At 34.5% G+C, this 26544-nt stretch overlaps 1 protein-coding gene across 2 annotated transcripts in view; it reads left to right on the top strand.

Annotated features, from left to right (window-relative positions):
- LOC121375847 overlaps positions 1–26341 on the top strand; it is a 28422-nt gene extending 2081 nt beyond the window's left edge. Inside the window, exons 2-15 of one of the 2 annotated variants that reach the window (XM_041503515.1) lie at positions 2115–2186; positions 3522–3674; positions 4549–4701; positions 5806–5939; positions 9519–9651; positions 10523–10629; positions 11377–11538; positions 12571–12651; positions 15831–15955; positions 17456–17557; positions 18717–18794; positions 20451–20505; positions 21091–21258; positions 23917–26341. In XM_041503515.1, coding sequence (XP_041359449.1) covers positions 2129–2186; positions 3522–3674; positions 4549–4701; positions 5806–5939; positions 9519–9651; positions 10523–10629; positions 11377–11538; positions 12571–12651; positions 15831–15955; positions 17456–17557; positions 18717–18794; positions 20451–20505; positions 21091–21258; positions 23917–25011 — 2604 coding nt within the window. In that variant the 5' untranslated portion in view covers positions 2115–2128 and the 3' untranslated portion in view covers positions 25012–26341. Of the gene's footprint in view, positions 1–2114; positions 2187–3521; positions 3675–4548; positions 4702–5805; positions 5940–9518; positions 9652–10522; positions 10630–11376; positions 11539–12570; positions 12652–15830; positions 15956–17455; positions 17558–18716; positions 18795–20450; positions 20506–21090; positions 21259–23916 lie in introns of those variants that run through there. The other variant, XM_041503516.1, reaches the window with a different exon arrangement.
- Positions 26342–26544: the final 203 nt, after the last annotated feature.

Below are 26544 nucleotides of genomic sequence, written 5' to 3' on the forward strand. Positions count from 1 at the left end.
TCCATGTTTGACAACCTTCAACTTTGACAGCATGTCATGTGACTTTCTTGTATACAGTGACGTTTATTTGTGTTTTTTTGTAAATATGGAACAATAAATAAAAAATTTGGTGTAGTTTACATCATCAATCTAATACACTCTGAAACTTATTTGGTTATAAATTTTTGACCCTTAAATTCTTTTGAGTAGTATATATTTACATTGGGTCTGCCACATGATAATGGAATGTTACTTGATACTCAAGCTAAAGTAGAAACCTTTAAAAGTGTTAACAGTGTTTTATCTATAAACTATTTTCACACAATATGCCTACAAGAAAAGTGTATCAATCTTGTTTGTGTTTGTGTTTTTTGTTTTAGCAGGTGAATTTTTATTTCACTTGCTAGGCTAAAAATAAGCTGTTCTTCACTTTTCGCTTTTTGCAGGTTGCAATTTCTAGCCCTGAGTTTGTAATTACTGCAAGCTTGTGTTTTGGTGAACCTAGATTGATTCTAACATGAATTTTCCCTCTGTCTAGAATGTTCTTCTACTTTTTTTCACTTTTATGTTAATTTTGTGACTACAGTGATTAAGGAAGATATTAAAATTATTTGGTTTTGTTTGATTGCTTTTTTTTCTTAGTAGTTTCCTGTTACAGAATTAAAATCAGATACAATATTTACTTATCAGGCTGTTAAGTTAACATAATTCTGTGCTTCCGTGAATCCCAAATTCTGGTTCAGGAACATTGAATCTCAAAATATCTACATTACTCCATTTTATACATCCAGTCAAATCCTAATATTTTTTTTTTAAATCTCTTTATTTGATGCCTGCTTATACAAAAATGTAAGCCTCAGGCTTTCTGCCAGAAAGGGGCGGGACGTAGCCCAGTGGTACAGCGCTCGCTTGATGCGTGGTCGGTGTGGGATCTATCCCCGTCGGTGGGCCCATTAGGGCTATATCTCATTCTAGCCAGTGCACCACGACTAGTATATCAAAGGCCGTGGTATGTACTACCCTGTCTGTGGGATGGTGCATATAAAAGATTCCTTGCTGCTAATCGTAAAAAGTAGCCCATGAAGTGGCGATTGCAGGTTTCCTCTCAGTATCTGTGTGGTCCTTAACCATATGTCTCACGCCCTATAACCGTAAATAAAATGTGTTGAGTGCATCATTAAATAAAACATTTCTTTCTTTCTGCCAGAAAATAATATGAGGGTACATAATAAAACCAAACCAGATCATAAGTGCTCCTACTAGGTGGTTATGGGTTTGAAATATTTGAATTTGGACATTGCATTTCATTTACTTTGACAAATTATAAACAGGAGTTCTGTTACTATAATCACCAGCCTCGGTGGCGTTGTGGTTAGGCCATCGGTCTACAGGCTGGTAGGTACTGGGTTCGGATCCCAGTCGAGGCATGGGATTTTTAATCCAGATACTGACTCCAAACCCTGAGTGAGTACTCCGCAAGGCTCAATGGGTAGGTATAAACCACTTGCACTGACCAGTGATCCATAACTGATTCAACAAAGGCCATGGTTTGTGCTATCCTGCCTATGGGAAGCGCAAATAAAAGATCCCTTGCTGCTAATCGGAAAGAGTAGCCCATGAAGTGGCGACAGCGGGTTTCCTCTCAAAATCTGTGTGGTCCTTAACCATATGTCTGACGCCAGATAACTGTAAATAAAATGTGTTGAGTGCGTCGTTAAATAAAGTATTTCTTTCTTTGTTACTATAATCTGTCTAAAAATTAATTAATTTTCAATATTTTAGGGTATGTAATTTTACTGTTCATACCCTCTGGCAGAAACCCTGAGCATAAGTTGTTTACTAAGTGATTTTATCATGTATGAATGCATGTAATTGTATTAACATTTTGTCATTATAAATAACAAAATGACTAATTCTTCTTTTTTTAAAGTCATAATATATACAGTTTGTATTATATATAAAATTATTGACATAAATGGACGTAATACCTACATTTTTACTTTCTATTTAATAAAAGTTTGAGACATCAATTTTAACTACAAAGCATGAAATGATTACAAATTCCTGGTAGTGAATGTTCAAAATACAATTTCTGTAAATCCCCTGACTTTAAAGCATATAATTTTATTTTTCAGAATATTAATGGAGGATGGCATCATTTTTGACAGCCAAAGCAGTACACTGTATCATTCTTGCCAATATAACAAGTAATCATCAATTTAAAATATTTATACAAGTGTTTGTTGTTTTGATTTGCTAGGAAATAATTTTGATGGGAAAAATAAGTCTGTGCATGTTGTTTCTACCTATGGTCATTGTACAATGTTATGAGGTGAAACAAATATATGTTGAAATGGTCTGAATATAAAATGTCCTTATTACTAATTAATACATCATGGTGTGGCTCATTTTGTGAGAAGAAATAGGCAGTCGGTGTCCATAGATATTCAGTGTTGGGCTATTCCCCTTTGTGTACTGAAATTTAAAACTGTAAATTACAGTTCATGACATTTCTATTACTCTTATAATGTCCTAAAAAGAGTTTGTTGCCATTGAAAGGTATTTCATACTAATACAAATATTTTAATGACTAAAGTTTTCAAGGCCCCTATGCAGGATTTTTAATATGTATGTATGGAGGGGGGGGGGGGATGCGAATTCCTTGTGATGGTACCAACAAAGCAAAAAAACACGTTTTAATTTGATAGAAAAAATTTGGTACTGTGTCAACCCCCCATCCCCTGCATACTGGCCTGCCTACTAAATATAGTTTCTTGTTTAGAATATTAGTGTCAGTATATTCAGTGTGTTTCTTCTCATCCTAAATGTCCAAAACTGGATTTGGCCTGTCAATAATTTTGTATGTATGAAAAATATATACTGTAAATTAAGAAATCTTAACGAGCATACAATTTTAGCGAATTTAGTAAGGCCATACATTAATATTTAATGATGTTAAATTTAAAGACACGTAAAAACAAACTGTTACAAAACAAAATTATTAGCAGTTGTTTTGTGGGTGATTAACTAAACACACAACACTGGTTACATGCTATTTCTTAAACCAAAAGCATAATTAGTTGGCAAGTACATTACTATATTTAAGTTGTCTGTAAGCTGCATAACTGCAAATTGGTCAAAATATTATTTCAGCTGATCCTACAACTTAATTTTTTTTTTTAATTTTTGATGTGATGACTTTGCACAATTTTTATTGTGCTAATATATCACTTATTTGGATTTGTCAAAATTTTAAGATGGCTAATATTTTATGATTTACAACTTAGTAAATAAGGTGAAGTTTGACCAATCACAAACACCAGGACGATCAGAAACAAATTTAATATACAGCCACTGATATTTTATGCAGAAAAATGTGTTTAATATGCAATTGAACGGTAGTTATTAAAATGTATCATGTTAGTCGGCATACTCTTAATAATGGCAGCAAAGTCCCTTTAACAGTTCTCTGAATTTATAATCAGTATACCATTTTCATAATTACCAGAGAGTTATCTTTTCCTCTTATTTCTTAATTTTAGCAGGTTTCAGCAACTACAGCCCAAATTTTACCCAACCGGAACAAAATGAGTCTTTTTGCTATTTCCCAAAGTCCTGTGTGAATGACACTTATTGCATGCCAGACATCTTAGGAAGACGTTGTGACCTGTGTGCAAATGAAGAGGTGGAAACATGTACGCATACATTAATAGTCAATTATATGCAACAAAGTTTTAAAGAAACACTGTCACTGTAACAAAATTAATCATACTAAAAAAAAATTAATTTATTATTATTGTTTTTTTAAATAACTTATAGATATAGAGATTATTATACGAGCTTGTGTGCCGTACTGATTTTACGAAACGAGTGTTAGGATTCTTGTATTGACCAATCTAGAGAGGGTAATACATGAATCTCGACACGAGTTTTGTAAAATCAGTACGATTCACACACGAATGTGATAATTTCTTTATTATCCACTTTATGCATAATATTATTTTCATGAATAACAAGGACCATGTCAAAACGTTTCAAATGTAACTAGAAGGAGACGACAAAATGACGTTATTTTGGAAAGCGATTACAGAGTGCTAAGACTGGGGAAGCTGCATTAAGTTATGACATCGCTTCCCAAAATTACCTCATCTGTTTACGTGAAATCATTATGACACACGTGTGTCATACTGGTTATATTTCCTTGTATATCTTGAACTATGTGGATAATAAGTTAAATTAACCATAGGTAAGACATTGACTTCTCAGAATTATTTAATTTCTTAATGAATTATATTTGTGTAACCTAATCAGCTACCCAAAACTTGCATTGAACTTTTTAATGACAGTATTTCCTGATGATACTGTTTAAGCAAAATAAAACTGTTAAAATTATGCAGTTCGCGTGAAATATTGTGCCCTGGTTAAGGTTTAATAGGGGATTTCACTTGGCAAAGTTCCCCATTTTTAACTACATGTCAAACTTATGTCATAAACTGTTATTTAAAAAAATTCTTTTGTTCCTACTAAAACTGGCCTGACTTTAATATATTTCTGAAATTCTTTTATCAGTAATTCTTCCGGATGAGATGATAGCGAATATCAGTGCTACTGTCTGTGCACCTTGCTTTTTCCCTCAGAACTGTATGAACTTGACCACCTGCTCAGCTGGCACCTCGGGCAGAAACTGTGAACGCTGTGGGGGACTGTCTGGCCTAGAAAAAGGTATGATAATACTGTGCCTCAACAAATACCGATTAATGTAGACTTTGTTGATATTTTCCATATTAAAAAAAACTTGTGACAAATCCTCAGTTTAATATATTTTATTTTTACTTTACTTTACTTACTTTTCAAATATATATAATTTTTTTTATTTAAATAAAAATAAATTTATTTCAAATAAATTATGTTTTTTGTATTAATTATTTTAAATTGTTTTATTTTTTATTTTTTTTTTACTTATTATTAAATTATTAATTTTTTAGTTTACAAGACTATTATACTATTTTTTTTCATGTGTAACTACCCAATGTTTCAAGGAAATGTTTTTGGGTGATAAATGGTATAGTCCCGGATAGTGTGTGTGTGTATTTGTGGGTGTGTGTGAGAGAGACAGACAGAGAGAGAGACAGACAGAGAGAGACAGACAGACAGACAGAGAGAGAGAGACAGACCGAGAGAGAGCGGGAGGGAGTGAGTGAGTTAGGGAGAGAGATACAGAAAGCGAGATAGGAAAGAGTGAGCGAGACAGAGAGAGAGAGAGAGAGAGAGAGAGAGAGAGAGACAGACAGACAGACAGACAGACAGACAGACAGACACACAGAGAGAGACACAGAGAAAGACAGAAAATCACTGCATCAGTTTTGGAACTTTAGTCTAACCAAAGACCGACTATAATTTTGTTTGGCCTTACTGGTATTACGATGTTAGAAATTTGCTACCTTTTAAAGGGACAGACCCTAGTTTGAACCCGTGAAAATTAACACTAAGTTTAGTTAATCTACAAACCTGTAACACATTTGGATAAAGTTACATTTGAGTGAAACAGTCTGTGACTGAAATGGTGAAATACCCTCTAAAAATAAACTAAAATTCGACTCCATAACTGTTACTTCTCAGACGCATATGCGTTTTCAAAAAAATGCATTTTGTGACATTAAAGACAATAGGATGACCCAAAACACTTCGAATGTATGGAAATGGATAATCTAAACAATAAAATCTAAGTATGATTTCAGTTATCAATAACGGCTCTAATAATATAAAATATGCCTTAGTGTTTAAAAACTAGGGTATGTCACTTTAATCATGTTAATCCTGTTTCAGATCACCATCTTGTTGGAAACTACTGCTCAAAATGTCCTGCATTTCCCTTGTCTTTTATTGGATTGTTCGTCTTTGTAACAATGCTTATATCAAGTCTGCTTGTCAATGGATTTTCAAATTCAGTGTATACCAAGGTATGGTGCATAATTCTCCATCAGTGATAATAAAAATATAATAGCTCCCTGACAAAAAATAGAGCTCTACAGGGGTTCAAAAATTTTCAAAAAAATTACTTGCCATAGGGCAAGTGCCAATCAGATATTCACTTGCCTTATATATTTTTCCACTTGCCCATACCTCTTAAGGTAACCAATTGTGTTACTCCTATTTAATTTAATACAGTGCTTAATAGTGTAATAATCTTGAAAGTAATTGGTTCAATTGCACAAATAAAGAATTTTGCCAATAGGTTACAACACTTACATAGGAAGTACTAAATGTATATGTCTGTCCAGTAGTATCAACTGTCTTCTTTATTTGTTGATTTAAACTTTATTTTTTTAAATAGTGTCCATTTGTTGATTTAAAGTTTGTTATTTGTTTGGTAGTGTCCACTTGTTCATCTAAATATAATTATTGTGTTGATGTATGCCTTGATGACCACTTGTATGGCTGGTGGATGTTGTGAGATCCCTTTCCACTCGTGAGCCATTCTTTTATGGCTGGCATTAGTTCAATTTTTTTTAGGGATTTTGGCCCATGTGTCATTGTGTATATATTATTTAAATATGTTTGCCCCAAAACACTTCTCTGAGGTGTTTTTACCCTGTTCATAGCTGAGAAAAGTCTCTCTCAAACAGTCATAGCTGGGCTCAAAGTATACATGAGCTCTTACTTTGGAAATGTTTTTAAATAGTGCAGGCTTGGTAAACAACAGCCGGGGAGGGGGTGTACATCGATTGCAGCCTTGTATTTTTAACTTATTGAGCATAATTTATTTGTTAAAAACTATTAATAAAGCAGAAACAATGAATATATTCATGTATGCTTAGAGGGCATCGCACCATCACGATTATGACATAGGACTAATGAAATCTGACTTGTCACGATTATTATGTAGGGCTAATGAAAAATAACTTCACCTACATGAACGTAGATTTAAATTTATAAAGTACTGAAAAAAATATTAAGTATGTTCTGCTACAAGGTTTATTATATCTAAACTAAAATGTCTTGCAACTTTTATAAGAATACAGTTGATAATATGTATGCTCTGTTCAAGTGAACTTGGAAATTATAAATTTGCTTTACGTCCCCGTTCATTTGCAAAGAGCAGATTCCGGAACCACGTTAACATCTAATTTAATTTGAATATAACAATTTTAAACTGTATCCCACCTCATTTACCATGTTTGCAAGGATTAAACATTATGATTGCACACACATGGCATATATACTTTTATTATTATATAAGCTGTAAAGCGTATTGAACGCTATTTCTCTGAAGATCATCAAACCGATTATTTGTATGAATTCAGTCTAACGTTCTTTTGCTGAAATTACCGATCTTAGTCGATAGTAAAAGGGGAATAACTCTAAAGTTGTTATCGAACTTTTCAACACATTGTTTTCCGTTTTGGTGTGTCAACACATTGGCAAGAGTTCCGATCGTTCCAGCATTTAGGGTGAGGGTTAGTTCTCTTCAGAGCTATATAAATGCTCGTACGGTTGGAACTCTTTCCAAATTTTTTACCAAGATTTGTAAAAAAAAAATTAAAAATGTTTTAGGTGTTACATTAGTCACTTATTATCGGGCATATGCAGTTAACATAATTACTTGCCCGGCATGAAAATTCCACTTGGCATGGGTGTCGGGCGATGGGATTTTTGAACCCCTGCACTACAAGCTATTATATTTCCATCATCAAACAATTCAAGTTCAAATTCTGCATCACAAAATTCCTCTCCAAATAGTTTTTTTTTTAAAAGGTTGTAATCTACCTGATAATATTTGTACACCTATTCATAGCATTATAACAATGTTTTCATAAATTATTTTCAGTACATATACACCATTACAAAATGTCACATGTTACTCTTTTCCTATTAAATCTATTTTCCAACATGTAACCTACTCATTTAATTAATTTCAACTTATTTTCATTCTTATATATCCAATTAAGGTTCAAGCATGCTGTCCTTGATACACACACACCTCAGATATCTGGGCTGTCTGTCCAGACAGTGGGTTAGTTGTTAGTGATTATTGTAAACTGACTGGGGTGTGTTCAGTATTGTGATTGGTTAATTACATTCTTTTTCCCGGATCAAATGAAAATAACACCCGGAAAGCTAATGACGTCATTAGCATTTGGAACAGGCGAAGTTGACGATTCAAGGGTCTACAGTTAGATTGTAGCAAGGTGTTTTTTTTCAAGAAATGCCAAATATAAAGTTAGTTCTGTAGAAAAATTATTCAGTTTACAATGGCCATAACCGTATGAAGTTTTTAGATTTGTGGGTGTTATTGTCTATTTGATGCCCACAAATGTTTCATTTTTAACCTTCGGTCAAAAATGACATTTACAGAATCAAACAGAAAATAACACCTGCAAATCTGAAAACTCCTTATGGTTATCTCCGAAGTGAGAGAGAAGATAATGTAGTGGTTTTACAACTACCCATTGAGTCGTTAAAACTCGCTCTGGGTTGGAGCCGGTACCGGGCTGCGAACTCATTACCTATAAGCCTTATGTCCGATGGCTTAACCATGATGCCACCAAGGCCAGGATATAATCTGCTAGATGTCATTTTTTGTACATGTGCTTAATGTTAGCGAAAACAGTGGTTGAGTTGTCTTTTCATAACAACATCAGCTGTGTTATATCCCTACTTGAAGTTCGCGCTGAAGGCCTGTGTTTGTCACCATTTAACAGAATACAGGTTGCCTTATTGTGTGTTTTTTCCCTCCCTGTTTTGCATATATTCCTATCTCAGATTGAGGTAGGTGTAAAGGAATTACTTGGCAGAATTAATGCTAACTCTTATGTGTGTAGATATAAAAAATCAACATACAAAGTATAGTAAAGCTAAATTGTAAATTAGAATTGTAGCATTATTCCATTTCAGACACCTAGATAGATAATTAACGTATTGGTCTATTCTAGTGGGTGAGATTTAGCTCAGTCGGTTGAGTGCTCGCTTGCGTCGCATGAATGAAGCACTTCGGTAGATCCATTCAACTGATTGGGTGTCTTCTCATTCCAACCAGTGCACCACAACTGGTCAAAGGCTGTGGTATGTGCTTTTCTGTCTGTGGGAAAATGCATATAAAAGAACCCTTGCTGCATTAGGAAAAATGTAGTGGGTTTTCTCCGACTGTGTCAGAATTACCAAATATCTGACATCCAATATCCGATGATTAATTAATGAATTGCTCTAGTGGTGTCGTTAAACAAAACAAACATTTTGGTCTATTTTAATTGAAATCATGTTTTCACTTACTTTTTCCAACAATGTTTCAGTACACAGATGAAAAGTGTTGTGAATAAATTGTAACGCAGATTAGTCTGATAACAATAATAATTTGGATACTTTGATTTGAAAATGGTGTATTATATTGTCAGTAGTAAATCCACGCTACTGACATGATTCGATGTACTTTGTTTTTTTTAATTCTATTAAAATATTGTGGTCATTTGCTAATATTCTGATATCTTTTATCAGCTTTCAGTTGTACTGTTAATATAGTCGTTATTTGTATCACATTTCAGATGAAAATCTTACTGGATTTTGTTCAGTTTGTCCTGCTTTCATTCCATATAAAAGTTGATTGGTCATCTTCCATGACAATTCTGGGTGAAGTCGCAAAATTAGCCACATTCAACACTAATGTACTATTTGCAGGTAAGGTATACACAACATTGCGTATTCACTGAGTTGTTGGTGTTTATTTATGTACCAAAAAATGTCCCTAATACGGTATTTGCAAAAGAAAAAAAAATATATATAATTTATTTTTTTCATTATGTTTTGAATACTTAGGAAAGTTTAAAAGAAGGAGGCTCCCCACCCCAATAAATATATATATGGATTGTATGAAAAATTACTTCTGGCCTTGTAACAACATCCTGTTATATCGAAAATGAACATTTTAGTTCATATATATACTCTTCAAAAAAAAGTAGGGAAACTTGAAATATTAATGTTAATATCAACTATTAGACTGAATATACGTTAAATATGTTTTGGAGATATGAGACGACCCCTCAATGAAGACAGTTAAATTTATTCAAAAATTGCGAAATCTCACGTGATCTCTTGTTGGGGAATTCTATACTTGTGATAAGCCAATGAAAATCGAGATCGGTACGAGCCCGTCAAAAGTGTCCCACTTTCAAAATACTGGCTTTGTTTTTGACCTGGATAAGCCAGCGTAGTGAAACCAATGCGGAGTGCAGCGGCATATATGCACCAAACGTAATTGGATTTTCTGTTCTATATGCTTAAATAATAAAAAATATTCCAGGGAATGTAGTTGTAATACTGAAATGGAAAAAACAGAATTGTAAAATTCTGAAACGAAAAACGGAAACATTCTGAAACGGAAAATCAGTGCCTCTATATTTGCCATTTGTCCTAATTGGTTATGGATAATCAATCTTAAATGTGAATGTTTCAAAATTAGACATAAAATTTACTGCTCAAAATCTTTTTGCCATAACAAGATATGAAAAGCAGAAAAGTTATGTTATGCACATTGTGTTTTATTTGACAGATTGCTTACTAAGTGGAATGGAGTACCACCACTACATGGAATGGGCATCATCACTTTTAATCCCAACAGTTGTATTTTTTATAGGACTTGTTTCTGACAGGCGAGAGGTAAGCAGGAGTAAGCTTTTTCTCTCCATTTTAAATCTTATTAGTCTACATTGTTTTTGTAAAAACCGTAACGTCATAATTTCCACACATACTGCTACACTTATGGTGATATCTTGTGAATTAGTTGAGAGATTAAAGGCAAATAAAACACTGATATACTTGGATAAAACCACTTTACTCAAGAATGTGTTTTAAATAAATTATTCAATTGTGTTATCATGGTAACAGGTGTAAACTGAGAAATATTAGCTGTTTTAATACAAAATATCTAAAAGGATACGGAGAAAAAATGCTGAGGCATGTGACAACTATATATTTTGTTTAAATATGTAAAAAATAATAATAATGATAATAAAAAAATATTCTACATGCCTTAAAATTTATGCAGAAAATATAAAAATGAGAATTGGGTGACAAAGTAATTACAACTTTTTGTTGTCTGATTTCCAATATCTTACACAGACAAGAAATGAAATATTTGCCACATTTCATTGCTTATGTTTCTTAAAATACATAGGCTCTGATTTGACCACAAAAAATGTACTTTCCTATTTCAGTGTTTACCAAGACAACAACTTTATTTTTAACTTTACCATGATGACATTTGTAAATTTCGCACTATGTAATTTATTTCCACTCATAATTATGTAAAAAGCTAGCATGCATATGTAACCCCGTCAAGAAGCAGGACCAACTGTCACCGTATTGAAATAATTAAAACATTTCTGCCTTTATTTGTAATTCCAGAGACGTAAGGCTAGTGGGACGCAGAATGAAATAACAAAAGCAATATGTGAGGTGAAATGTTTCAAAATTCGTCATGCGGTTTACTTCATTCTGCTTTGTTACTATTTACCATTAACGGTGTCGGCTATTCACAGCCTGTCATGTACAGAGTACTTTGGAAAGGTAAGCTGCTGGTCAAATGTTGTTTTGTTTTTTTAGCAGAAAGCAATCTTCAATTTTCAAACTAGAAAGACACGGTCTCAGACCCTATAGTTTCAACCCATGATAATGGACACTAAATTTGGTTAAATCTACAAACCTGGGCCCGTGCTTAAAAAACTTTTAGAGTCCAGTCTCAATCTCTAATGACGTCACATGCATACAGTTTGTATGGCATTGCCATGATGTTAGTGTCTCAAACTCTTTTAGAGTCTTGAGTCTGGACTCTAAAAGTTTTATAAGCACCAAGCCTGTAACACATTAATAGAGTAAAACAAGAGTCTGTGATGTTGAAATGGGAAAACATCACTAGAGCTAGTTTCCATAACCATTACTTCTCAGAGGTACGTGCATTTTTAGAATGATTAAAAAAGCATTTCATGGTATTACAAACACTGATGACCAGAAACACCTTGAATGTACAGAAATGGATAATCTAAACAAAATTCCAGCAATGTCCGATTTCAATTATCAAAAGCAGATCCAATAGTGAAAAATATATCAGAGTTTAAAAACCAGGGCCTATCACGTTAAGTTGCAAGCAACTGCTACAAATAGAGTATGTAGCTCTAGTGTTGTTGTTAAACAAAACACATTGTTCACATGTAACACATCTGAATAAAGATGTAATAGAATGAAATAAGAATTTGTGACATTGAAACGCAGAAATTCCCTAAAAAAAATAGACTAGAGCTCGTCTCAATAACCATTTTCAGAATTATGAAAAAATTAATTCTGTGGCATTACAAACATCAGAACAACCATAAACATTCCAGTTATCAAAAACGGCTCTAATAGTGAAAAATATGCTGTAGTGTTTCTTCTTCTTCTGCATTCAAACTATAGTTGATCATGCTTTAGTTTTGGAGTCTGGTTGTTGTAGTGTTTAAAAACTAGGGTGTGTCACTAAAATATCACACAGGTTTCACTACACTCGGAAATGTCTCAACGGGAGATTGTTGTTGTTTTTATTTCTTATAAATTTGTTTCCTCCAGGTACAAGCTTCCCAGACGACTATATTTAGAAGCTGTTTTTTATATGATCTTAGTATAAACTGCAACGGCTTTTTGTTTCAGGTAAGAAGGCTTAATAAATCTGCCAATCTTTTGTTGAATTTAGAAAAGATATTTTTATGACAGGTGTTATTTTGTGAAAAATAATCATACATAATAAATTTAATACAATAGTCCTGGTTACTTCTAGTCTATGGAAGGTGGTGCCATTCTGTGCATCACTCTAGCTGGAATTGATGTTACAATAGGATAGTTTTAACCCAACGTGTCTGAAAGCATGTCAAATGATGCATTCCAACCATATACAGTCGAGCACATTTGTGTCGAACTTGCTTGAGTCGATATATCACTTGTGTCAATATAACTGGCTGATTCCGGCCAAAATGTGTATTAACTATCATGTTTTTGTCTCAGTTGACTCAATATGTTTGAGTCGATATTACGTTTGTGTCAATATATATTTTGGTCCCAATGTAGACATTTATATAGAAAAATGTCTCCATGTGTTGATATTAATATTATATGTTAAAATAAATAAAATATTTTAAATGGTAGATTCCTCTGAATTCACTTTGTGCGATCTTAAATCAATGCCGTACTGGATCATGTAACCAACCATCAAAAGAGTTGCCTACAATTGACTGTAAACATATGATTTGTACATGTAGTTACTGTAACAATTCACATGTAAAATGAACGAATGAAATTATCTAAACCATTGAACAAGGTACTAAAATGGACTTAAAAGAAAACGCTAGCAGACGACGATTGTTACAGAATGCAAATAGTGATGTAACTTCTGGCTTTGAGAAATTGTGGTCTGGTAAAAGTAGGATTAATTTGTTTTGATATGTTAACTAGTTGTTAATTGATAAAGATGGCAGTGATCTCGGTGTTTATTCAGTGACACCATTGTTTCCGCTATGCTGCCTTTCTAAGTCAAGAGATTCGGGTATAACCCAGACAACATCATCATCATACCTAGTAACTGACAGTGTGAATCAGAGGAATATACTTGTGCCGACTATAGTCTCATGTCACACGACAGCATTGTCAAAGAGGTGTTAACTGCCCGTGGCCCAGTTGTATCTGAAGTTGATGCAAGGATTGTCATGGGAAATGATGAGATGTCGATGTGTAAATGTTTTAACTCTGCAGCTTTGATGCCACGAACCAATGCGCAACAAATATTATTCCTAGACTTTATGAATTAGGTGTGGAATTTTTTATTTGTTCTTCTACAAAACATTTTTTGTAACTGTGTTTTTGTTATTACAACTTTCTTATAAATTCATGTTTGTTAAAAACAAAACTTAGATTGTTCTAATGTCCACAGTGATTTTAATTTAACAATTTATAGGCATTTAAAAGAGGATTAACTTTGTTCAGAATGTGCGACAGCGGTACAATATATTGATTAATTTATTTTTCATATTTTATTTCAATTTTTTATCGGCTTAAATATAAAATGTATGGTTCGATAAAAATAAATTTTTGTATTTTTTTTATATATAAATTGTTTTGTTTGTACTGTTGTTTACATATTTCACTTAACGTTTGAGTTGATATTTGGTAATCTTGATATTTTGTTGTGGTCCCCACGATATCGACACAACGGTGCTCGACTGTAATTCTGTTTAGAAATGACAAACACTTTTAGTATTCAAGGTCTTCAACCTATGTATGGACTAATTAGTAGACTAAATGTTCACTTCGAGATAGACCTTTAATGTATTTTAGCATTTCTTTAATTAATGAAGAAAATTTTTAGTGTATAAAATACAAATCTTATAGGTATTTTTGACTTTGGTTTGTCTGTTATTACCTTCATAAGAGTAAATTTCTGGCTGTATATAATTTCATTTTTGTTTTAAAAATTGTTTCAAGGAATGCCATAGTATTTTGAAACACTTCAATCCAATATTTTACAATAGCTGGTGTATGGCAAACATGCATAACTGCATAAATAAACTGAAGTGTTTAAAAATAACAAGACATTTAAGAACAAGGTTTTAACACACGTAAATATCTTAATTGTATAGTGTCTTTGGTGCATTTATTATTTTGTTGAATAACAAATGTATATTGGTAATTAGAACTGTGAAGGTTTAATATAACCATACTACTGACAAATAACACATGTATTTTTTTTCTGTGAAAACATTCCAATGTAGAGAAATTATGTTAACATAAATAAAGTGGTGTAACTAGTACTATTATATAATTAAATAAATTAAAACGTCAGTTTGTTTTACATTTTTTTGACAGTCATCTACAAGTTAGATTATTGGCAGCCATTTTGAATTATCTTTCTTTGAAAGTTTTAGTTAGGTTACAGTTTTTAAAAATAGATTTTATCTCTTAAATCCTTTAACTAGTGACTTTCGTATCTTGAATGGATGTTCACCAAGTGATAGTCTTTAAATGGCACATCAGCAGTCCCAGGAATATGATTTAGAACAAGGTTAAGGTTCTTTAGATCTCTGTTAATGTTTCTGTAATCTCTTTTAACTCTGAATCCATTTAATGAGTAGATTTTGTATTTGTTGTAGTTGTTCAACTACACTAGCCCCTCATTTCCACAAGCATGACCTCCATGGCAAGGTCAAGGTCATTTAGAAGGTTTAAAACTTTCTCCATTTGCTTTTAACTAATGAATCATATTCAAAAGTATGAGTGCTCAGCGAGTGATAATCTTTCAGCTGCACAAACTTCATGCCCATGCATCTGACTCCATCGAAATGCTTGCGTCGCAGGATCGAACCACCTCGGTGGATCCATTCAGCTGATTGGGTTTTTTCTCGTTTCAACCAGGGCACCACAACTGGACAAAGGCCGTGGTATGTGTTTTCCTGTCTGTTGGAAAGTACATATAAAAGATCTCTTGCTGCATTAGAAAAAATGTAGCGAGTTTTCTCTGATGACTACGAGTCAGAATTACCATACCAATAGCCAATGATTATTTAATGGATGTGCTCAAGTGGTGTTGTTAAAAAAATTTTTTTTTTTTAAATTGACCCCATGGAAAGGTCATGGTAATTTAGGACCTGAACTAAAGTTTTCTCAAATTGATTTTTTAACTAATTAATTTCAATGGTATCTTTCACATTCAGTACCATACAAATTTCATGTAAGAGTGTCTGTAGAGTCTGCACATTTCAAGCCTGAATTATTTCATGATTCCAGCTGTTTATTTGTATTATCCTTGTTAATTACATTAACTGTTTTCTTCCTCTTTACAGACTTTGCAGTTTTTGCTTGGATTACTTTTTATATTATTCATTTTGCCATTTCCTATTGGAATCCTATTCTTCACTCTGCGACAGCGAAAGTGGCATCTCCTTGACGTATATTCTCTTAAATATGGGTTGGTAAATACCAGTAAAAATTATGATATCAAAGTAATGTAGAGAAATTGTTTTCTTGATATCAAGATATATTAATGAATTACGTTCCTTTCTTAGAATCAAGAAAAAACACTTTGTTAACTAGAAACAAAAATACAGTTATTACTTTTGTCACCAACTATAACAATAGCAACAACAAGTTAACTTCACAATCAGTTTTAAGTAATATTTATACATGTATAGTGTTAGCAGACTTGTATATAAACGTCGAGATCCATTTAACTTATATACATGTATATATAGGTATAGGCTTATATTCTTTTGTTGTATACATACTTTCAATTGAGTATTTACAGTTAATGACAAGAAAATATATTAATAGTAGCCTACTTAAATACCCCAACAAAGTATTGCCTAAACATGTATAAATTTGATTTGACCTGAACAATATATTAATAAATGAGCTACATAGTCACCACATGTCTCTTGAAGGAAGGAAGGAAGGAAGGAAGTAAGGAAGGAATGTTTTATTTAATGACACACTCAACACATTTCAATGACAGTTATATAGTGATATACACATGGTTAAGGACAACACAGATAAAGAGAGATGAAACCCACTGCTGCCACACATGGACTACTCTTCCAATTAGCAGCAAGGGATCTTTTATATTCAGCAGCCCAAAGACAGGATAGTACTTAGCACATCCTTTGTTACACCAGTTGTAGAACGCTGGCTGGAATGAGAAATATAGCCCAAATGGGCTCACTGACTGGGATCAATCCTAGACTTATTGTGCATCAGGCAAACACATTACCATTGGGCTATGTCCCAGCCCTCCCATAAATTGAAAAACATTGGCTTATGTCAAGTACTAATGTATGAAATATTATACTGTGAGGCATGTGATGGAAACTCAACAATTGATAAGAATATTGGGATAGACGTTTTTCTCCTGTAGATTGACAAAAACATGTTTGGTAAAAGGTAGCAATGTTTGGTACCACAGTAGCAATTTTGGTGGTGCTGTAGCAATGTGTGGCACTACAGTATTAATGTTGGTAGCAATGTTTGGTACCACAGTAGCAATTTTGGTGGTGCAGTAGCAATGTGTGGCACTACAGTATTAATGTTGGTAGCAATGTTTGGCTGTACAGTAGCAATGTTTGGTAGCAATGTTTGGCAGTACAGTAGCAATGTTTGTCAGTACAGTAGCAATGTTTGTCAGTACAGTAGCAATATTTGGTAGCAGTGTTTGTTAGTACAGCTTCAATGTTTGGTAGCAATGTTTGATAGCAATGTTTGGTAGCAATGTTTGATAGCAATGTTTGACACTACAGTAGCAATGTTTGGTAGCAATGTTTAACACTACAGTAGCAATATTTGGTAGCAATGTTTATCAATACAGCAGCAATGTTTGGTAGAAATGTTTGGTAGCAATGCAGTACAGTAGCAATGTTGGTGGTACAACCACCATGCCTTTAATCATGGCTGATTATTATTGTTCTGTTTTTTCTAGATATACTTTTAATGCCTATACTCACCGCTTCTGTTTCTGGGAGGTGTTCATACTTCTACGGAAGGCAATCAGCATTACTCTGACAGACACCCTTTTAATAGAGTAAGCATTGATATCTTCTCAGCACATGCTGCTGGTCATTTTACAGTACTATTCACATTATAGTCATTTTTAAAAAAAGAAAAAAGGTTTACTGTAACCCAACCCACCAGTTTGATAGTCAGTTAGTAGTTGAATCTGTCAGTATGGTGGATCCACTAACTAACCTATTATATATATATATATATATATGTCATGCGCCATCGATCGAATTGCTCTGTGCACTCGATGGATCTGTCATTAGTGTAGCCATCAGTAGGCAATGCAAGCATTGATGAATTACCCAAGCATCAATTGATCGCCTAAGCATCTATCAATCACATAAGCATCGATCGATCGCGCTGTGCCATCAGTAGATCCATTGTTAGCGTAGCCATCTGTAAATCGCCCAATTAAGCATCCATAGATCGTGTTGTGCCATCAGTAGATCCATTGTTAGCATAGCCATCTGTAAATCGCCCAATTAAGCATCCATAGATCGCGTTGTGCCATCAGTAGATCCATTGTTAGCGTAGCCATCTGTAAATCTCCCAGTTAAGCATCCATAGATCGCGTTGTGCCATCAGTAGATCCATTGTTAGCGTAGCCATCTGTAAATCGCCCAATTAAGCATCGATAGATTGCGCTGTGCCATCAATGGATCAGTTGTTATAACGTAGTCATAGCCCATCGGTAGACTGAGCAAGCATCTATCGATAGCGCTATGCCATCAGTGCCTCCGTCATTAGTTTTTGGCGGGGTCACTGTAATATCAGAAATGGCCCATAGGACGTCAGTGGCACTGTTGACATATCTCCCACCATTCCAGAAAAAAATTATAATAATAGAAAATAACGAGAGAGATGCCAACCATTACGAATTTTGCGGTATCATTATGAATTTAAAGTATAGATTACGCTATTACGATTGTCTTGTTCGCAATTCCGATTTTTAGAAAGAAAATCGTAATTTCGCGTATTTGTGTATCATTTATTCCCAATATAATTAACAACTTGATACTGTGAATAAATTATGTAATGACGATTTAATAAAGACCAGGTCTCACGCAATTGCAAAAAGAATAGAAACCTAAGCTTCAATTCAGACATTTACGGAACCTATCAAAATACAATGCATGGCATTGATAACCATCTATATCATTCAACGTTTATGTATTTTTCAGCCCATACCTCCAGGCTTGTTCTTTGCTCTCTATGTCTGGATTGTATCTTGCGCTTCTGATATTTGGACGACCATTCAGGTATGTTGCAAAACAAAACCCATTTTATAAAATGAATGTAGTATGTTACTCTGTGATATAGGATGTTGTAGAATATTTCATTCAAACATGACTTAAAAAAAAGATGCAAGTTTACATATATATTAACATGTTGCATTTGCTGTATAAACTATTCTGCATTCAGTTTGAACTTTATTCTACATTCAGTTGAAACTGTATGCTGCATTCATTTGAACTTTGTTCTACATTCAGTTGAAACTGTATGATGCATTCAGTTGAAACTTTGTTCTACATTCAGTTTAAACTTTATTCTATGTTCAGTTTCAACTTTTTTCTACATTAGTTTAAAAGGTAACTTTAGTCTTTCCAAGAAACACCAGTTGTTACTAAAACCATATATATCAGAATATCCACAATGTTGTAAATAACTCTATACCAAATGCGTGCTGAGAACTAAGTTGAGACATGACCCAAACATTGATAGAAACCGGTCATGTTTTGACATGTATCAGTCATTTATGTTGAAGAATTCTGTATATGGTACACCAACATTAATACGGGTGAAGGGCGGGATATAGCTCAGTAGACAGGCAGCTCAACTAAACAGCTTTGGTTGCAGGATCAAATCTCCTTGGTGGACCCACTCTCTGATTATCTTTTCCCTTTCCTGTCTCAGCCAGTACTTCATGACTGGAGTATCAAACACTGTGGTATGTGTTGGCCTGTTTGTGGGAAAGCACATATAAAAGAACCCTAACTGCTAATGGGAAACACTCAGCCTGTTACCGGCTCCAGTTGAACTGCTGGTGCTCCCTTGCACCTGCCAGTGCAGGCGGTCCCCCCTCCAACCCATCCCACCCCTTTCCTGACTTGGACGGAGGAGCTGACTGAGGCCGGCACCTGTGCCCAGGACAGGCGTGCGCTACAACAGCTTGCTCTAAATGTGCACGTTAAACACTCTGACCTGACCTAATGGGAAAATGTAACAGGTTTTTCCTAAGTATTTCAGAATTATCTAATGTTTGACATCCAATAGCCAATGATTAATAAATTAATGTACAGTAGTGGTGTCTTAAAAAACCCAACAAAAATAAACACACCTTTAAATTTTACCTTGAACTGAGGTGCGTTTCTAGCTATATGAAAACATTTACAAGATGTGTGGGACATTGTAAACTGATGGCGAGTGTGTTCTGTATTGTGATCAGATTAGTTAATTACATTCTTTTTCCAGGATCAAATGAAAATAACACCCGGAAAGCTAATGACGTCATTGGAAAGTGACTTCATTAGCAATTGGAACAGGCCAAGTTGATGGTTCAAGGGTCTACAGTTAGATTGTAGTCAGGTATTTTTTTCAACAAATACCAAATATACAGTTAGTTCTGTAGAAAAATGATTCAGTTTACAATGAACATAACCATATGGAGTTTTTAGATTTATGGGTGTTATTGTCTATTTGATGCCCACAAATGTTTTATTTTTAACCACAGGCTAATGCCTTCGGTCAAAAATTACATTTGCGGGATAAAATAGATAAGAACACCCACAAATCTAAAACTCCATATGGTTATCTCCTAATTGTTTTCTGCCATCAAAGAAGTGCCTTCATAACTGACAGTTACCCATTTGCCTGGGAATTATATAGTTTAAAATTTTGTTTTTGTATATTTACAGGCCATGCCACTGGAAACACCTAAAACCAATGTATAATAATAATCTTCTGCTTGAGGTTTGTTTCTCTCACATTTAAATTAATTACTGCAGATTAGCTATTTAAGAATTTCATAGTAGACCACAGGTTTAAGTGTGGTCTGGTTGTTCAAGACATGAGTTAAATTTATGACCTCTTTCTTGAATGTAACTCTGGATTAAGCTTCTGATTTTGAATTAAATTTAACATTGGCTTAAATATTGTCAAACCTTAATTAACACTAACCATTTGTGTGGCTTTCTGTGTTTGTGTGTGTGTGGCTGTCTGTGTGGTGTGTGAGTGTGTGTGTGGTGTGTGGCTGTCTGTGTGTGGTAGTATGTGTGTGAGAGTGATGTGTGTGTGTATGTGGTGTTGGTGGCTGTCTGATGTTCTTTAAATATTTAACAATTTCTTTATAACTTTAAAACTTGTGTGCAAAACATTTTCTGTAAAGTTTTAACCTCTGCCTAAAAAAAAAACCAACGAATAAAAACTAATAAAAAGTAAACACTGAATAAATAAAAATAAATTTTAAGAAAGATCTTGAAAAGTTATATTTGTCTAATTTCTGAAGAACTGGTGAACTGCATTTCCTTTTCCTGTAAAGCTTCTTTATATTTATAGGTCCTTTCCTGTTTGTGTTTGGTTATACTGCAGTGTTCAGCTTTGATTAACATCACCAAGGGGAATAAGGAAGCCTTGGATTTACTCGTCTATAGTTCTGTATTGGTATTTCTTGTACTGTGGTGTCTGGTCATGTATCTGGTGAAAAACGAGTCTACGGACCAAGAGGTAAACAACCATTTAGAAAGTCATGTTAATGTCTGTGCACATTTTACCTCACAACTGCACCACAAAAAAACTTAGTTGATGCGCTTTAATCTCACATTTTGGCATAAATTAGTTGAAACAATTGCATAATAAATATACTCAAAGGCAAAAGTTATTGTGACATGGATTGTTAATGGATTTATGGATGTAAACCAGAGAAAATGTGCATGAAACAGCTCAAAGAAATGCAACCAAGCAGTTGTTGCAGCGATTGCATGCTTTGTGCAAGAAACATGGAATATTCGGGAGAAATGCTGTCCAGTGTTCACCATAAAAGGCCAGACATTCAGTCGCAAATTATTGCCACTCTGTGCAGCCTTCAGAAGTCCAGAAGTCAGAAAAACACCATTAGTGAACTGTTTGATGCAATTTCATTATGCCACGCCTCAGTGAAAATGACAGATGGCGAGTCATAGGGATGCTTGAATCTGGGACCTCTCAGCGTGATGTCGCACGTCAATTCAATGTCCACAGAAACACCATATGGCAACGATATCAACAAAACAACCAGGTCAGGGACCATCTCCATAGCGGCCGACCACCTCTGACAACCCCTCGCCAAGACACATGGATCCGAACCACGCATCTGCAAAACAGGTTCCAACCAGCAACCCTCACAGCCCGTACCATCCCTTTCTCCAGCTTTTAGTGGCCTCGATGAGACGACAGTGACAGACCTGTATCAATGCTCAAGGTGGACACACTCGCTACTGACTGTGTGAACTTCACTCTGGACCCCCTCTAGTGATGTGGCTCATTTGTATATGACAGGTGTGCCTTTTTTATGAACTATTGCTCGTTTCCATACCTTCGGACTTTTCTCTTTCTCTTTTCATACACGGCAGTAAAAACTTATCAAGTATCTTTGTCTTTTGTGTGTCACAAAAACGTTTGCCTTTTAGTATACATTTTCTTGTTTAGTATACTGATGTCTCTAAATACAAAGTGTTTATAAATGTCCTGTATATAGCAGCCCAAACGGAATTTTACCTCTCAATAATTTTGTTCATTTGGAACAAAAAGAAGAGTTTTAGGTAGTAAATTGAAAGTTTGAGCTTGAAGAAATATTATTGTGATTAGAAACTCATTGATATTGATATTGGAAACAAGAAAATTAATTTAAAATGTAATTTTAATCATTAACCAGGCCCAGTTTGTTGGGAACATGTGACAGTGGCAGCAAACAAAGTTCAATTCCTTTAAAGCTGCAGTCTCTGATTGCCATATTATAGACGGGTTTATTGGCCAGTGACGTCAAAGTACTGTGCGCGGCCATGTTTATAATCACGTAATCGGTCCGCCATTAAGGGAGTGAAATTCGCACAATAATAACATGTGAAGGCATTGCATCTGGGTGCATTTTCAGTATTTATTACCATTTTAGTATATTTTGTGAAAGCAAAACCAGTATGTCGAATAATACAACCTCATTTAAAGATTGTAGATTCACATCAAAGTTGGTGGAAGTGTATTGATCATTAAAAACGTAAATAATAAAGCATGTATATAGCCTATACACATGAATATAAAAGCATAACAAATAATTTAAACTTATGCAAGCAAATATAATTTCCTTGGACACTTGTATAGCCTAATGTATTGAACATTAAAACAATATTTTAGCCTCAGTGGATGAGGGTAAGATGACCCCCCCCCCAAAAAAAAAAATTCGACAAAATGGGTGGGGTGAGATTTTCGGTGTGGCATGCATGCGTGTTACGTCAGTAAATTATTTATCATGTTATCGCACACATTTAACACCATAATAACTCGTGTGTATATATGTATATATATATATATATATAAAATAAATAAAATAAAAATAAATAAGAGATAAATATTTGGCAGTGTTAACTGCGCCCCACTTCAACCCCATATGATCACATCTGGAATATCCCAGAGCTAATAATAGTAACAGCTAAACGTTGACATCTACTTTTTTCAAAATGGTACACCACGTTTTCTACAAACGTACATAATTGAAATACTTTTCTATATTTTAGGATGCATTCAGTAAAGTTTCACTTAATAACCATCAAAATTATTCACACTTCCGTGTGTTTAATATATTCGCTATGCTTTTGTATTGGAGTGTATAGGTTCTTTATTTATGTATGTTTTTGATCATTCAGATTTCCACCAATATTGATATGAATATACAATCTTTAAATGAGGTTGAATTATCCAAGAGACTGGTTTTGCTTTTGCAAAACGTTCCAAAAAAGTCATAAAACCTGAAATTGCACCCAGCTGCAATGCCGTCACATGTTATTGTTGCGTGAATTTCACTCCCTTAATGGCGGCCGTACGGTGACGCCATCTGTCGGCAATGTCATAAACTGCTGGGCGATAATCGGAAAAACCCGTCTATAGCACTGTTTACTAATGCAAAATACAAATACAGGTGCATATTGTTAAAGGTCTACACTCTATGGTGTGTGTGTGTGTTGTTGTTTTTAGTTCGGCCAGTGTCAAATACAAATGCAACTACACGTTTGATACATGGTTGCTGTCCGGTGCATCTAATATTTGAAACTATTGTGATATCTATACAGAGTAACAAACCAAATGGTTTTTCAGTTATCTTGTTTTCATTCTGGGGTTGTTGTTTTTTTGAAGCCATTGAAAATGTGCAATCTCCAGGAAGAGAAGCCCATTGAGATGAAAACCATTAAGCAGAAATCCACTGAAGAAAAGGTCAGTGAGGAAAATGACAGTGAGCCAGAGATCAGCAAAGAGAATTCCAGCAAAGAAAAGATTAAAGAGGAAAACTACAGTGAGGAAAATATTAACCAGGAAACCTCCAGTGGACCAAAGATTGTTATCTCCTTTGAGCCACAGACAAATAAGCAGGATTCTAGTAAGTCATTGAACAAAGAGCAGAAAACCGATGAGCAGAACACCAGTAAGTCACAACCTGCTGAGGAAACATCCAATGAACAAAAACCCATCGCGCAGACGTCTCATAGGCCAAAACTCATCGAGCACCAGTCTGTAGAGCAGAAGCTCATTAAGTCCCGTTTCCAAACGTTTTGTGATTCAGTGCCTAGCGTACCAGTGTCCAATAAGCAGAAGTCCACGGAACAACATCACACTGATCCAGAGGACCAAAATCAGAACTTCAGTCATCTGGACTCGAGTGAGTTCAAGTACAATGTGTCCAACTCCAGTGAGCAGAACAGTATTGAGCCAGAATCATGTAATGAGAACTCCAGTCATCTGAACTCTTCTGGGCTGATGTACAAAGTGTCAGACTCCAGTGGACAGATGTCCATTGAGCCAAAGTCCTGTGGTCAGAAGTTAAGTCAAACAAACTCTAATGAGCCAAAGTCTGGTGTAACAGTGGCCATTGTATCAAATCCTAGAGAGCAAAAGACCAGTAAGCAGAGATTTAGTGATCCTAATGATCCAAAGACCAATGAGCAGAAGTCCAGTGATCCTGATGATCCAAAGATCAGTGAGCAGAAGTTTAGTGAGCTGGATATCAATGAGCAGAAGTCTAGTGGATCAAAGACCAGTGAACTAAAGTCCTGTGTGTCAAACACTAGTGAACAACATAAGTCTAGTGAGTCAAAACCCTGTGATCAAAACTCCAGAGAGGCCAAGTTTGATGTGTCAAAGTCCAGTGAACTGGAGTCAACAGAGTCCAATGTGTTACCAACCACTGGGCAAAAATCTAGTGAGCCAGATTTCAGTGAATCTAAGTCCAGTTAGTTAGTCTATTTAGTCAGGTGTGTTAAAATCCAGAGTTTCAGTCCATTGTGATAATGGCCATCAAGCCAAATTCTGGTGAATCAATGTTAAACATGTCAAGAGTTCACAGAACCAAAATCTTGTGATCCAGGGGTATATGGTCAAATTCCATGGTGTTCAAATTCAGTTTGTTAATGTCCAAAAAGAAGAGATCTAGTAAGTCAAAGTCTTGTGTCAAAATCCATAGTGTTAAAGTTTATTGATCCCAAATCTACTAAAACAAAGTCCAATGTGTCAAAGTTTATCGAGCCCAAATCTAGAGAACCAAAGTCCAATTTGTTAAAGTTAATTGAGCCAACATTCAGTGTGTCAAAGTCCACCAAGCAGTAGCAATAAAAGATGACAATGTTAATATACTTTTCAGCAGAAGTGACATCGGTCAAGTTCGTTTTCCACTAATGACATTGGAGTTAAATATTAGTCAGAATCACACTTCAGCCACATTTTATTCATACCCATCACCTCTTTTATTAAGTCAATCTTCTAATTTCAAGTCCTGAGACAAGCAAAAATTTTCAAATTAATTTAGGTTACAAGTCGAACCAGGTTTTGAAATAAAGAAATTTATTTAGTTGTAATGTTTAATGGACAAGTAGTTGAAAGCATTGTCTTTACATTTTGAAGCAAAAAGTGACTTTATAAATAATGGAAAACTGCCATTGTGCAACATAGAGCTGCTTTGACTTTTTAAAAAAAGAGAATAAACTGGTATCATTGATCCAGTATTTCTTGAAATATTGAAATAGTTTCATATAATCAATTTTGCAACATTCTCTCTGCCCGAAAAAAGTTTTTTTTAATTGTTGCATTTACCAAATAAAAATATTTTTCACTGCAGTAGCCAGTTGTGTTCTTAATATATTACACATAAATCTTTAAAAATAATTCCCATTGCCCCCCCCCCCCCCCGCCCCCCCCCCCAACAGGCATTTATCTCTCATATTATGGTGTGCCATAGTAGCAGGTTTACTATTCAAAATAACAATAAGATTGAAAGCCTGTTTGGTCTGTTATTGATAAAGTTGTTAAAAAAGATGGATTATTCATTTTATGACTTGCAAGCGAAGACTTAGTACTAAATACAAAACAAAAAAAACGTTTGCAGTATTTCCTGAAATATTTATATTAAATAATTTCATATAATTAATTTTGCAACATTCGCTCTGCCCGAAAAAAAAGCTACAATATGCACAATTTGAACTCGCATTTAATAAGTGCCCCCTCCCCAGTTGCTGCCATCTTCCGACACCTATGTGGTTGCATTTACCAAATAAAAGTATTTTTCACTGCAGTAACCAGTTGTGTTCTTAATATATTACACATAAATCCTAAAAAACACGCCTTCGGATTTCACGGTAATGATCGTTTACGCTAGTGTCGGTACTGTGTTGGTAAAATCACGGAACCAAAATTTTGTTTCCCATGATTATTATATAAGTACAACTATTCAACAAAAATAATATAAAACAATTTCCAATGGGTGCCCATGATCAC

Source organism: Gigantopelta aegis, chromosome 6 (genome assembly GCF_016097555.1).
Source record: "Gigantopelta aegis isolate Gae_Host chromosome 6, Gae_host_genome, whole genome shotgun sequence".
NCBI classification, from domain to species: Eukaryota; Metazoa; Mollusca; class Gastropoda; order Neomphalida; family Peltospiridae; genus Gigantopelta; species Gigantopelta aegis.